Source organism: Nymphaea colorata, chromosome 13, assembly GCF_008831285.2.
Source record: "Nymphaea colorata isolate Beijing-Zhang1983 chromosome 13, ASM883128v2, whole genome shotgun sequence".
Classification (NCBI taxonomy): domain Eukaryota; kingdom Viridiplantae; phylum Streptophyta; class Magnoliopsida; order Nymphaeales; family Nymphaeaceae; genus Nymphaea; species Nymphaea colorata.
In genome coordinates, this window is record NC_045150.1 from 8,321,891 (window position 1) to 8,336,820 (window position 14,930).

A 14,930-nucleotide genomic window follows, 5' to 3' on the forward strand; every position below is an offset into this window, starting at 1 on the left:
CCGACACTTCACCTATTCAGTACACTTTTTTTTTCTTCTTTTGGGGTGGCATTAAGCCCCCCAAGTGAGCTATTAAAATGTAGTAACCTGAATAAGATATCATTAGTAGGAAATTACATCTAATTTTCCTTTATTTTGGAAATAAACTGCAAGCTGGCTTTTGACCGCATGGCCAGATGTTGGCAGGATTTTGTATCCGTAGCAGCATAGCACTTGAATCATTGTTTAATTTGGTCTCGATTCGGGCCAGTTGCCAGTCATCACATGTAAACATCCAGAGTTTGCTTCTTAATGGCTTTTAACCTGAACACATCCTTCTGCTCAAGAGGAAGGATTTCGGAATGCCCAAAGGATGGGATATATTGGAGTTATGAAAGTGCATACTTGGATATTTCCAACCCTGAACTGATCAAACATGCAGGCATTCTGCGATCATTTTCTAATCAGCTGGATTGAGTATCTTTTATTTCTAAATGCTGATTAATTGTTTTGAGTCCCAAATTGCATATAATGCAAGTTCCAAGTTTGAGGCCGCCAAATGGGAGCATTCTAATGCTTGAGTTGCACTCTTGGATCTTTTTCTCAAACTTGATATAGAAAAATGATGTCAGGGGGGCCCATGCAGCATGCTGCCTTTACCCACACAACAGTCTAACACTTGGGCATATGAAGTCCTTGAAGGTCGCACGGCATCGTTATCACATGGTAGAATTTGAAAAGTAAGTCAGGATAGAAGTGTAACAGATAATCACATTTCATTAACTCAAGCCACCTAAATAAGACCAGTGCATGTATGATCAATTTCATCAGATCCAAACAACTGAGAACCTCGGACTGACTTCAGACAAACCAGCCAGTGACTTGCATCCATCTGGGCTTTACAGTTGATAGAGATCAGAACAGTATATCCATATTCAATAATTCTAAACTATGGAAAGAGTATCTGTGCATTTGTTTGGCGAATTGTTGAAGAGAAAGATTAAATCACCCAAAAACATCATGCAGTAAGCATTAGAAAGCTTTAGTATCTTTACAGCATATACAAAAAGGCTCTCCTGAATTGAGTTTTATCTGTACTAAAATACAAAGCACTATACATGATATATCACATGCATGCCAGGGACGCAATGGTTACACCATGCATGCCTCATAGAGGCAACTGTGCTCAAGATAGTTCACATGTATTTTCAGATGATGGAGTAAAATTATATGGGAGTCATGCTGTTACAGGGGCCTCCAAGTCTTCTTTCCCTGTAATACCTTCCTTCAAATTCTTGAAGTAGACGTCATAATCCTTCTCGGCAGGAGGGTTGTTTGGGTCCACGGTGAAAGGTTCACTAAATGGAACAACACTTTTGACCTACAAGGCCAAAGCAAGTGAACAGTTATTGTCCGACAGAATAAATTTTGCAGAGTCCAAAACCCACATGGATTAGTTTTGCACAATGTTGCAGCAAATAATTTTAAGGAAAAGAAGTGCACTATGTATGGGCAGGGAGAAAACTTTAGCTATAAAGAAAGAAGGTTGCTCAGTGACAACTACAGCCTTTTAAACATATTATAGTTCCAAAATGCAAATTAAGCGCTACAGTCTACACTGGACTTTCAGGAAGTAAAACCTCGAATGTCTTGTTGAGTGCAGCTGGACATTCAAGAGCAGCAACACACATGCGAGCAATCTCTTCTCTCGATATCTTTCCCTGCGTCATGTACAAACTGTCTGTCAGAATCATATGTTACTGGCTTGGTTTGTTCAGAGTGGTGATACGAACATTAAGTTTTCTATCCTCTTTAAAATAGGTTTCCTGCAAACTTTAATGATAGCAGAAACTCAAGGCATAACATATGTGGTAGTATTATATCTAGGCAAAATCTAATACAATGGCAAAATAGGGAAAAAAGAAAAAGAGAGAAGAATGAGCACTGTTATGTTGTCGCCCTGGTCAAAAATGAGATCAGCGCCGGCAGGCTCTTCAGTCAGTGCACAAGGCCTTATGATTGTGTATGGAAAACCACTCTCTCGTATCAAATCTTCTCCCTAAGTTGAAACAAAGGAAAAACACAATCATCTACCATTTGTTGCTTCAATTCATGTATACTACCACAAAATTAGACGATTTACATGTTTCAGACATTTGATCATATATGGATTGCTTGAGCTAAACCAAATCAGGACCACAAAGACATATAAAATGAGGCAGTCACTGTTTAGTTCCCTAAACTGAGATACTGGTGTAAAATCAAGCGTGTAGTATTGCTTCCTCTAGGTACATTTTATATAGTTATTTTCTTTGATTATGTGTGTAAAAAAATAGGAATATACCTTCAATTTAAATGTAAGAATATAACCCAACTCCTTATTCAAGCGTACAGCAGGAGGCTGCTTCGTTAAATCAAGTCCAGGCCTTTCAGGCCGAGTAACACCAGCAGAGCTCACATGAACAAACCTACGAGAAGTTAAAAGTGAAATTGAATAAAAAATTGAACATGCAATGACTTTCATATATTTGTAAACGGACACACACATATAGAGAAGATAAGTAGAGAAAAGAAGCTACTTCACTACCTTGGCTTGACAGGATCCTGAATATATGCTCTTATACTTGTAAGAGGGAGCTGAAATTCACCTTCCTTAAATGTGGGATTCAGTTTTCCATCATATTCAAACTTACTATACATAAGCTGCAAAAAGTTCAATAGATTTTTAATGAGCAAAAAGAATTCGGGAACATAAAAGCAATACATGATTTTGAATGTAAAGATTAGAGGACCTGCAATGATATAACTCTACTTGGATCAAATGGTGGAGCATCTTTTACAGTCCGTGCACGAAATATAGGTCTCAAAGAAGCAAACTGCACCTGGACCTGATTTATTGGATGACGGGATTAGCGGAAAATAGTAACTACAAAAAGTTGACCTTGCTAGCTTGCCATACTTACATTTTGCCATTCTCCATTTACAGTGTCGAAGCTTGCAGTATATCCCACTGTGTCCCATTCAGAGCTGGTGCGCAAAATAAGTTTATAACGGCAACCATCACCTTTGAGTCGGAGTTCCAAACCATCATAGGCAGAAAGATCTAGAGGTACAGGGAAGTTCTGAAAGGAGCACAATTAACACCGAGGAAAATCACATGGATATGGAAATAGTGAACATGTGAAAGTTGTTTCGACAGCTTTTATACGATAACAAAAGGACAATGATTTAAGAGTAAGAATTAGTCAAACAGAGAGTGATCATAAGGACTTTTAAAGTGACTGCAGTGGCATTTTTTAAATAAGAAGTGCATGACTCACAGGCAGACCCACAAAGACCACATATTGGAACACAGAAGAACCATCCTCATTACAATAGAAGTAAAATGTTTACCTTTGTCCTGATACTTGTAAATCCACCATTGTTGGCAGTGGAAACACGTCCTGGTTAATGGCAACAGAATCATGTTACTGATAGGAAGCATAAAAGGCGTCATGTAGGATAGGAACTGGAAGAAGGTTTTATAAGTCTTGGTAATATTGATAACAAAAGGACAGAGATTACAGGCCTTTAAAAATCCCTGTTGCACCATCCAGTTCACCACCATTTGGATTGATCTGAAATGTACTTTCACTTACACCTCCCATAACAACATCATCTAGAGCACCCCATGCAAGCCCTCCAGACATGCCATCTGAAAAGAGAAATAACCAAATCACATTAAGTATTGTTCTATGCCACATTTATGGAAAACATAAGCAAAACAGGGCAACGATGGATGGTCAACAGATATGCACTACTTCTTTCTTTCTGTGTTGCAATTTTATGATGTGATAGAGCATGACTTTGTTGAAGCATCAAAGAACATACAACTTTTGGTAGCTTTCTTTCACTATAGTTGACAATAAAAACCTGATAGTCCATCATATAACATGCATAATTGGAAGATCACGTAATTTTCAGCTTAACAAAGGGGGTTGCTGTTACCTTTAAATCCAAATATAAGTTTCCCGTTTCGATATCCGACACCATGCTTCACTGCATTGATCAAGTTTCTCATTCCATCGTACTCCACCTTTTCAGGAGAATCACCTTTTATCTATTATGGTAGAAAGAAATGTGTTGATGATGCAATGAATGTAAGTTGAGACAAATAAGATTATATGGAAGCAAATAGATAAAAGTTTGAAGCCAACTATAAACACTCATTGTTGACGCATCAAATAGGCAGGATTTTACTACCTCTGGCTCAAAGAACCTGATCCCCTGCAAATAATAAGGCAAAATTAATTTAGAAAATGTCATGCCCTTTAGGCCAAGATCATGTGCATAGAATCTTTATTTTACAGAACATATATAAAGCAGAGGAAAAGGTGGATGGAGGTTTCTTTTCCTTTTTTTAAATAAGTCAAGGAAAAATTAGTTTTTTGATGGAGTACAAGATCAAGAACGTACTTGGTTGTATTTTGCCCGGTCAGGAGTGTCCCCTTCCTTTGGGCCAACAATGACAGAGACTGCATTTATGACTTTTTTCACGCTCTTGAAATATTCTGGAGAAAGTGTCTCTGCCTTCGTAATGTCTCCAACTATCTATGGTTAGAATTTGAAAAATACACATAAGAAAGGAAAAATAATATGAATAAAAAATGAAACATATGAACATTCTATCCACCACTGTACAAAGTGAGTCCATATATCAGAACCAATTTCAGAGTTTACTGTCAGACAACACATACATACGCAACACACACACATGCAGACTCAGAAATGCAGCCCGAATTATATCGTTACTATTAAGATGTGTTTATATTCAGTTTTAGGTTTAAGAGGGTACTTTTGTAATAACTTTTCCTTTAGATGTTTCTCTTGTAACTTCTCTCTCTCCTCTAGTCTATATAAAGAGGAGTTAGGGCAGATTTCGATGTTAATCAAAGATTATTCTTTCTAATCTTATCATGGTATCAGAGCAGCAGCCGTCTCCTCCTCCTTGGCGCGCCGATTGAGCGGCGCCGCCCGCCGCCTGACCGCGCCCATCGCTGCGCTTCCTCCACCCGCTCGTGTCCACCCATCTCCGCCCGTCGCTGACCTCTCCACCCGACGCCTCTGCCAGTCGCTGTCCTGACCTCTCCACCCGACGCCTCCGCCCGTCGCTGACCTCTCCACCCGACGCCTCCGCCCGTTGCTGTCTTCTCCGCCCGACGCCTCCGTCCGCTGTTGCAGTCATCTTCGCCGCTGCCCGCCGTGGCTGTCACCTCCGCCCGCCGCCGCCGTCTGTCACTGTTGCTTCTCCGCTGCCGCTGAATCGCCGCTGCACGCTGCATCGCCTCTGCTGTCTCCACCACTCTCCTCTGCTCCGCCGCTGCCCTGCACGCTGATTTTCTTCTCAGCGTCTTCGCTGCATCGCCTCCTCTACTCCGCCGCTGCTCTACACGCTGATTTTCCTCTCAGCGTCTTCGCTGTCGCCTCTGGTAATCCGTCTTCGTTCAGTTCTGTTGTTGCCTCTTCCAGCCGATCAGACTTATGGATTGCTGCCCGTGTTAACTGCTTCATGATCAGCATGTTGTCTTTCGATATGTGATTGTCTTCTTTTTGCCTGCACTTCCTATTCCGTGGCTCGGTTTCCTCCATTGTGTTGAGCGATGTCTGAAATTAGCAGCGGCGCTAATACCTCTTCCTTTGTGTCGTCGGGAGAGATGAAGAGTTCCCCATTTTCCAGCTTTATCACCAAAATGGATGGGGGTAATTACGAGATGTGGGCCATGCAAGTAAAAAGAACCTTGATCGCTCATGAGAAGGAACATCTTATATTGGAGCCCGAGCCCGTACAGAAGGTAGGAAAATATACTACTTGGTTTAAAGATAATTCGTTGGTTATGGTATGGATTGTTGGTACTCTTACTCAAGACATTGCCAATGAAGTCCTGCATAAGGAAAGTGCAAAGGATATGTGGGATTCCCTTGCAGCCATGTTCCCCATTCTTACTGGGGCGATGCTGTTCTCACAGCATGCTATCTTATTAATCGTATGCCGTCATCTGTGTTGGGAGACCTTATTCCTATCTCTGTCCTCTTTCCTGACAGAGACTTGTTTTCTGTTCCACCTCGTGTTTTTGGATGTGTTGCCTTTGTTCAGTTGCTTGGTCCTGGGCGAGATAAGTTGTCTCCTCGGGCCATCAAAACGATCTTTGTTGGTTATTCCCGCACTCAAAAGGGATATCGCTGTTATGATCCTTCTACTCGTCGGTATTATGTGAGTGCTGATGTTACATTTTTTGAATCAACCTCTTTCTTCTCCCCAAATGGAACTCAATTAAGGGCGCCTGAATTAAATGATGAAGTCCAATTTCCTCTACCTCTCATGAGTTGTCCAAACCCAGTTGATCCACGTTTTGGGGCTGTCTACCAACGTCGTACTAAGCCTGCTGCGCCTGTTCAATGTGCACCTGTGCCTTCACCCAGCACGCCCAAGGTAATTCCTGACACAAACTCAACTGACAATGTTTTATGTAATGATGACATAGGAGTCTGTCACGAGCATGTTCCTGCTCCTAATGAACTTGATGTGCCCATTGCTCAAAGGAAAGGCAAACGCAGTTGCACTTTGCATCCTATCTCTGGTCATTTATCCATGGATAGACTCACCCCTATGTACCGACAGTTTGTCAAGGGGCTGTCTGCTATTGCTCTTCCACAGAATCCCATGGATGCTCTCTCTGATCCCAAATGGGCAGCAGCTATGCAAGAAGAGATGGATGCTCTTCAGTCTAGAGGCACCTGGACACTTGTTACTCCTTCAGCTGATGCAGCCATTGTTGGTTGCAGATGGGTCTTTACTATCAAATACCGAGCAGATGGCAGTATTGACAGATATAAGGCTCGTCTGGTTGCAAAAGGCTATACCCAAACTTATGGGGTTGATTATTATGATACCTTCTCTCCTGTGGCACGACATGCTTCCTTACGGATTCTCCTTGCTGTGGCTGTCAGCAAGAATTGGTCCCTCTCACAGCTTGATGTCAAAAATGCCTTTCTCTATGGTGACTTACATGAAGAAGTGTATATGCAGCAACCACCAGGGTTTGTTGCTGAGGGGGAGTGTCAGAAAGTGTGCAGATTGCGAAAGGCGATTTATGGTCTGAAACAGAGTCCTCGAGCTTGGTTTCAGAAATTGTCAGAGAATATTGAGAATGAGGGCTTCAGACGTTCTTCGGCCGACCATTCCCTCTTTGTCAAGAAGACTTCTACAGGTACGGTGATAGTTCTTGTTTATGTTGATGATATCATTGTTACAGGGGATGATGATCAGGGGATTTCCAACATCAAGGATGTCCTTGGACAACACTTTGTCACCAAGGACCTTGGTGAACTACGTTATTTCCTTGGTATTGAGTTTGCCAGAAATCAAAAGGGCCTTATCATGTGCCAGAGGAAATACGTTACTGATGTTTTGCAAGAGACAGAGATGCTGGGGTGTCGGCCTGCATCCACGCCTATGGATATCAATACCCGCTTGTATGATGATGATACTGAAGATGTTGATGCGAGACAGTATAGAGGGATTGTTGGGAAGCTCCTATACATCACTGTTACTCGACCTGACATTGCCTATGCTGTTAGCAGAGTGAGTCAATTTATGGATAAGCCCAAGAAAGTTCATTGGGATGCTGCTATGATGATTCTTAGGTATCTAAAGAATTCACCAGGAACGGGACTCTTCTTTCAGAATGGTACCTCACTCACTATATCTGTGTATGTTGATGTCGACTATGCAGGATGCCCCTCAGACAGAAAATCCACTACTGGATTTTGTGTGTTTATTGGATCCAACTTGGTTACATGGAAGAGTAAGAAGCAAACTGTGGTTGCGCAGAATCTGAGTATAGAGCTATGGCTCAGGGTACTGCTGAAGTTATGTGGGTTAGATCCCTGATGTTGGATCTTACTGTCGAAGTGCCTCTTCCTATGCAACTGTTATGTGATAACAAAGCTGCACTGTTTATTGCTAATAATCCGGCTTTTCATGAAAGAACCAAACATGTTGAAGTAGATTGTCACTATACTAGAGACATGATTCAAAAGGGGTTTGTAAGTACCTCACACATTTCAACTACAGGGCAAACGGCTGATATCTTTACTAAGGCTCTTGCAAGGGGACCATTCCAAAGCTGCTGTTCCAAGTTGAGCCTATTTGACATATACGCTCCAACTTGAGGGGGAGTGTTAAGATGTGTTTATATTCAGTTTTAGGTTTAAGAGGGTACTTTTGTAATAACTTTTCCTTTAGATGTTTCTCTTGTAACTTCTCTCTCTCCTCTAGTCTATATAAAGAGGAGTTAGGGCAGATTTCGATGTTAATCAAAGATTATTCTTTCTAATCTTATCAGTTACAAAACCACATATGTGGTATGTGCATACACATGATTGTATTGTGGTAAAATTTGGCACCATTGTCAACAATAATAAGAAATGGGCACTGAAATTTGGTTATACTATTGATGGGCTTAGCAGAATAACACACCACCTAGCACATTTAGTTAACCATCTCCAAGGATCAATTCCTGAGCAACCTATGCTATTGGCTTGTGATTTCCTGTGACACTGAGTTCATTCTGTAGAACTCAAAGAAAAGTTAGTTACTTGGTAGTTGTCAGATCAATGCCAATTATTGTCGCAATTTCATTAAAGTAACATTTTCTTCTACTACTCAATTCAGTTTTCTTTGGGAGGTGAAGGAGGTGTTGGACAAGGAATTCAGATTTCTTTGGGAATGCAGCTGGCCATGGTGCAGAATTCAGCTGATAAAACCTCTGAGCTTTACTGCAGCTCTGGGAACATTTTGAGAAAGAGCACCCGTCCTAAGCTTGAATAAATATTGGCTATAAACTTCCAATAAGAAAGGATTCACAAATGTGTTTCTTTCACGACCAGTTCAAGGTTCTATATACATATATTAGAAAAAAACATGCATTACTTACCACGTCAACATCTGATCCAAACATAGCCCTGGCTTTTTCGGCATTCCTGACCTGACCAGTATGAGAGTTCAGAAAGAAAATAAGAACCTAGGCCATGCAAAATGTACTTGCACAATAAAAGCACATTATAGAACGTTTAAAGTCCCAATTTACCAGGATGCGAACCGGCAGACCCTTCTTGCGTAGAATGTCAACTACTCTTTTTCCTACACCACCAGTGGCTCCAGCTACGAGGATCACTTCGTTATTTTTCATTTTCTTAATTGGCTCACTTGTTGTTGAACTTGAAAGCTTCTCCAGAATGAACTCAAAAAACTATAGATGCACACAAGTAAAACAAGGGACAGTAAGATAATTAACATTGTCTAAAAATTGTCAATAACAAAAGTTTAGGAATACAAAGATACCTTAGCAGGAGAGGGTGGCCCGTTAAAAAAGTACAGTGTCTTTAAAAATCTACCAAAATCCCAACCCTGCCTATCAGCTTTAGCAAAGACGGTGACAGACGAGTGTTTTGGAATGGATGGCAACAACGATTTCTGAAATTGGTGCTGTCTGTCGTTCAGATGAATGAACTGTTTAAAGCTAGAGGTGAGCAGCCTCTTCTCATTGTATTTTCTACCAACAGAATATGTAGAACAACCCTGCATTCCCAGAGGAACATTAGATGAAAAAATGTTCTGCAGCAAACACTATAAAAGATATTCTGAAATTGCACAGTAAACTGAGTTCATGCAGTTATATAACCTGACGACAGGATCAGCAATCCCATTACACCATCGGACGGTTTTAGGATGAAAATTAACAGGGATGATTCTGCAATTTGGCAACGAACAGAACACTAAAATCTTATCTAAAGGTTTCTGAAGCATGGAAGCAGAATCATCCTCTCATAGCGTACAGTATTATTCATCTACCATATGATTCATAAAAAAAAGATGCAGCCCGTACGTTTGATTATAAAATTTTAAATAATGCAGGATCTGCAGCATCTGAATCGACGAAGCCAACAATATCTGAAAGTGTCGCCACTCTGTTGAATCGGGAGAACAGACTCGCCATTAACATGAGCCCCACCAGAATCACACTGTTTTTGAAGCCTCATCAATCAGTCGTTGATTTAGAAAATCTCCATGAGAATGACCGTAGAGACAGAATCATTTACAAAACCGTTACAGTACAACTATTATTTTCTCATCTCCACTTTTTTACAATTTGGGCAGGATGGCACCCGTCTTTTCATTTCACAAACATCTTAACTACTGAAACTTGACAAAAATGAACTTCAGTAGATTAAAGCTCAATACATACGGTAAAACAGAAGTTCCCATGATCCCACAGTTGACAAAAGAGACCAATGCACAAATGCCAGAGTCTCGAATTTTCAACAAAAAAGAGCACTTGGAGCCCGCAAGAAGGACATCAAATCTTCCAGAACTTCTGATTAACAGGAAGCCTCCAAGAACCAACATATGAATACCATCTACCCAGTAGCTACAGTAGAATGTCTAAACAAAGAAAAAAGCAATAATTGATGGTTTCCCATCAAACCAATTTGTTCCATTAAACCAATGCAATTCTATTTTCATCCATATGCCTGCCTTCGCCGACTTCTCTGTTGCACGCTCACTGCGCTCAACAAGAGAGAGAGAGAGAGAGACAGAGAAGTGCGCATTTCAGTAGCAAAGCAATAAAATTACCTGCACATTAAGAACGCAAGAATCCATAATCGGTGTGCAACCGAGTAGCGGGTATGAGAGCGATAATTTAACGACAACGTGGCTCTCTCTCGGGAGAGTTCGATCGAGAGAGAGAATAATCGAAGGAAATCTTTCGGACAGTTACAGGCCACACGATCAACGAGCGATGGACCCAATGTGGGGAGATATTTTTATTATTTTCTTTGTTATGACAAGTGCGAGCGCAGCTCGATCATCCAAAACGGGTCCACGATCCAAATACACGGATCAGATTCATGATAAGAATTTGATCCGAAAAGGATCCAAACCGAACTGAAAATAAACAAATGGAAAAACAACCATGTGGGGAGGATTTCTTTGTTTTCTTCTCAGGGTCTTCTCAAAGGAACTTCTGTTCAATTGAAGTCGGAAGTTTTAGTTTTGAATTTGGTTATTTGCATTGCAAAAGTAAGATGATTCGAATCGACTTAAGGGCTAACGATTAATACTATTTTTATGATAACAAATTAAATGGGTTTGATGTGATACAGTTACCCATATAAAAGAACAAAAATTTCATGAATTGAATCGATTCATAGAGAATATGGGGTACGTGATATTTGCAATATATGGTGCCCCGGCATGCTTAGAAAGAATATACATTACATTAATTAAGTTTAATATACACCACTTTAATAGTAAACGCTTATTTTATATGCGTATATTTGTCATCTGGGGATATATTATCAGTCGGTTGCTAGTCGCCGGTTTTCTGCATATGCATTATCAAACCCAACTGATGAGTCTTGTGATTGGAGCCGGCTTGACGTTTGCATTCTCTTTGGTGTAACCTTACCATTTTGGCGTCCCAAAAATCGAAGCCCTCACTGCGAGGCGCGAACAGAAAATGGGACGTTATGGCTTGTTCCTCCACGAGAACGATGGGTACACCGGCCGCCGCCGGCCGCCGCACCGGCGGGAAAACCCTAAACCCCTATAGTGTCTCCCGCCTCATCCGCCAACAGAAGGATCCCGTTGTCGCCCTGAAACTCTTCGAAAACCCTAACCCTGACGCTGACCCAAAGAAACCCTTCCGCCGGAGCTACCTCTCCTATGACCTCGTCGTGGAGCGGCTCGGCCGTGCTCGTATGTTCCCGGAGATGGAACGCGTCATCTCCATGATGAAGTCGGAATGGCCCCGGTTCGTCCCCAAGGAGCCGCTGTTCTGCAACGTCATCCGCTCTTATGGCCGATCCCGGCTCCCGAGGCCGGCGATCCGCACGTTCGACTCGATGCCGTCCTTCGGCTGTAAACGGACGGCGCGATCGGTTAACTCCCTCCTCAATGCCCTCTTCAATTGCAGGCAATTCGAGAAGATCCGCGATCTTCAAGACGATCTCAATTCCCTCTGCGTCCCCGATGCTTGCACCTACAATATTTTGATCAAAGCCTGCTGTTCTAACGACTCGATCGGCGAAGCGAGAGACTTATTGACGGAAATGATCGAGAGGAGGATCCGGCCGAACGGCGTCACTTTCGGAACTCTTATCTCTTACTTCTGTAGGAGGTCGGATCTGGACGCGGCCTTCAGATTGAAGGAAGAGATGTGGAGAATTCACCATATTGAGCCGACGCTCGTCGTCTACACGTCTTTGATTAAGGGCCTGTGCGTGGCGAACGACCTTCCCGCGGCGTTCAGGCTCAAGGAGGAGATGGAGGCAAGCGGGATCGTGTCGGATGCAGCGGTTTACGCGACGCTGATGACCGGACTCTTTAGGTCCGGGCGTCGCGAGAAAGTAGATGCGGTGATGAAAGAGATGAAGGCAAACGGATGCGAAGCGGATACGGTTTTCTACAACTCTATGATCAATGGGTTCTGCAAGAATGGGGAATTCGACGCGGCCTTCTCCACATTTGATCAAATGGTGAGCAAAAAGCTTAAACCCGATGTGTTCACGTTCAACACTTTGGTCGGTAGCCTCTGCGCTGCGGGGAGGGTGAGGGACGCCATGGACGTGTTTGAGGATATGCCGAGGTGGGAATGCCTGCCTGACGTCGTCACTTACAGGATGGTTTTCGATGGATTGTGCGATGCAGGGGAGCTTGAGGATGCTGCTTTTCTTCTGGACGAGATGCTGTTCAAAAGTTTTACTCCTCATGGTGTGAACTTGAAGAAGTTCATTGACTCAATCTGTAAAACCTGCAATTTGAAGCTGCTGGAATCTATTCTAACTAGCGTCTCTAAGAGTTCTGCAGCTGATTTGCCAATGTGGGAGGTGGCGATTCAGAGGGTTTGTGGGAACTGTGACAGGGACGAGCTGTGCAGGCTTCTCGATAGTATTGCAGAAGTATGAAGACGTTGGTCGGTGTGGGATCATATACAACTAGTTTATTAAGTACAGAGCAGTCCCCACAACTCATGACGAGGAAGTACTGAGTTGATCGGGATTGTAAATTGATTAAAAATCTGAACAACTTGACTTTATTACTCTGCAAGAAACGGTCTTAGTGAGGGAGAGGACATGAGCTGTGGAAGAAGCTAAATTGCAGAAGAATGTGCCTCGGAGCTGGCAAAGTGAAGAGGCGTGCCAAAAACTAAATTAGAGTCAGACAGATCTCATGTTTGGACAGGAACAGAGAATTAGTTCCACCACTTTCACTGTTCAGGCTGTCGTTGGGATGCTCTGCTTTTGGAATTCAGCCATGTCACAACAAGGGGGAGGAATTTATAAGTATTGGAATGGATGGTATTAAGTTAAAGAACAAGGGAATCCCTCTCCACAACCAGTATGTCAGCGCGGAGTGCCCATTATGACAATTTTTTTAATTTTTACTCGCTGCAGGAAGCGGCTTAGGGATGCATATGGTTTAGACAAAGTACAGCTGCCCGCATTGGAAGTCGGGTTGGGCTAGGAACTTTACGTTAGAGCCATGCTAGAGCGACGCCATTTGCATCCTTAGAAGTGGGCATGGAAGATTGAACCCATAATCTGTTGTTAGTAGCCCGAGTATTTTACCATTATATCAAACAGGCTCATCGGTTTACTCATGGCAAGCTTATTCCTTTCGGCTTAATATAAACGTCGGAAATCTTCCTCTGGTAATTCCTTTCAAAGAAGTGCTTCTACTTGCAGATTCGGAGGCACAAACTTGTTATCTCTTTATTAAGCAAGAGATGGGAAGGAGCTGGCAGCTTGAGTACTTTTGCTATTACACCATCCACATTGGGAGGCAGAGTACTTGTACTATTGCATAAAGCAGTGGCTCGGCCCATGTGATTAACTGAAGTATTATGTGGGTGGTGTCCATTTAAATGCTCTTGGTATATTATATAGCTGAGTATCATTTTTGCTAAAGTGAGTTGATTACATAAATGGGACGTAGCCAGAGGATGTCCATGGTCACGCATCCTTACATTCACTGCGTGTTCAAAACCACCTTCTTGCGCAACTGTTTGTCCGCTCTCAGGAGGCGGGTTAGTTTCGTCCACCATATTGGTGTTCACAAAAGGTTTAACGGACTTCTCGGATGTTATAGCGAACAGAACAACATCATTTCGTTCCATTGTACTTGGTAAGAGTTTTTCCTCACTAATCAAAGGTTCTTACCCTTCAATGGTGAAAATTTCATGTTTTCTTTGCCCTGGGAAGAATGATTTCTTCAACTACGGTAATACAAAATATAGCTTTCTAAGATAATATGAGAATGAGATAGCTCACATATGCAATCAAAGACTTCCTTTTCCTTGACCAAGTGGTTTAATGTGGTTTTCTGCAATTATCTACGATCTTGAGCGTTTATTTTTAACCATGTGGGTTTCATTATTATAGGTCACAATACATGGGTCTCATCATGCCACTTTTAGGTGTGCAAGACTGCAAGGAAAAGACCGTGGGTCCGCATTGAATTTAGTTGAGAGGATGTATGATTTCACAGAAAACAAATGCAGGAAAGGAGAAAAAGCAGCTGAGAACGCCAAGAGCGATCCATCGCTTTTGGACGACAGTGGGACCTTTGTTTTTTAATCAAAATCTCATAATTAAAATGTTAAAAACCAGTCAAATGATCGACAAGTTAAATAAGTGCCTTCTCCCCTTGGTTTTTTGAGATTGAATCCAGCGATCCCCCTTGTGTCCTTGTTACGTGAGCACCATCAACTGTTCCAACTAGAAAGTGTTGTCCCTGTCTCCAAGGCCTAAGCTCTTAATTTTTATTATAAGCAGTCCCTTTCTCTAATGTCCAAGTCCCCCCTTTGCATAAATTGGTAGGTCTGCCTAATCTTAGTTTGCTGATAAAA

General features: G+C 42.1%; 2 protein-coding genes across 3 annotated transcripts; one reads left to right on the forward strand and one right to left on the reverse strand.

The window, feature by feature from the left end:
* Positions 1–979: 979 nt before the first annotated feature.
* On the reverse strand, positions 980–10,813 carry LOC116267313 (protein HIGH CHLOROPHYLL FLUORESCENCE PHENOTYPE 173, chloroplastic). Of its 2 annotated transcripts, none has more exons than XM_031648993.2 (16): positions 10,655–10,813; positions 9,362–9,598; positions 9,108–9,269; positions 8,955–9,005; positions 4,435–4,569; positions 4,222–4,245; positions 3,967–4,078; positions 3,548–3,673; positions 3,373–3,422; positions 2,943–3,101; positions 2,772–2,867; positions 2,567–2,682; positions 2,324–2,447; positions 1,925–2,038; positions 1,620–1,700; positions 980–1,360 (listed from the first exon to the last, which is right to left on the reverse strand). In XM_031648993.2, the coding sequence occupies exons 1-16, from the start codon at positions 10,679–10,681 to the stop codon at positions 1,217–1,219; spliced, it is 1,758 nt and encodes a 585-aa protein (XP_031504853.1). In that variant the 5' UTR covers positions 10,682–10,813; the 3' UTR covers positions 980–1,216. The 2 variants fall into 2 exon arrangements, with proteins under 2 accessions (XP_031504853.1, XP_031504854.1); XM_031648994.2 differs by lacking the exon at positions 10,655–10,813 and adding an exon at positions 9,702–9,770.
* A 577-nt stretch (positions 10,814–11,390) lies between these two features.
* Positions 11,391–14,257, forward strand: LOC116266529 (putative pentatricopeptide repeat-containing protein At1g53330). The gene has a single exon (XM_031647761.2). The coding sequence runs from the start codon at positions 11,551–11,553 to the stop codon at positions 12,985–12,987; it is 1,437 nt and encodes a 478-aa protein (XP_031503621.1). The 5' UTR covers positions 11,391–11,550; the 3' UTR covers positions 12,988–14,257.
* The last annotated feature ends 673 nt before the right edge of the window (positions 14,258–14,930 follow it).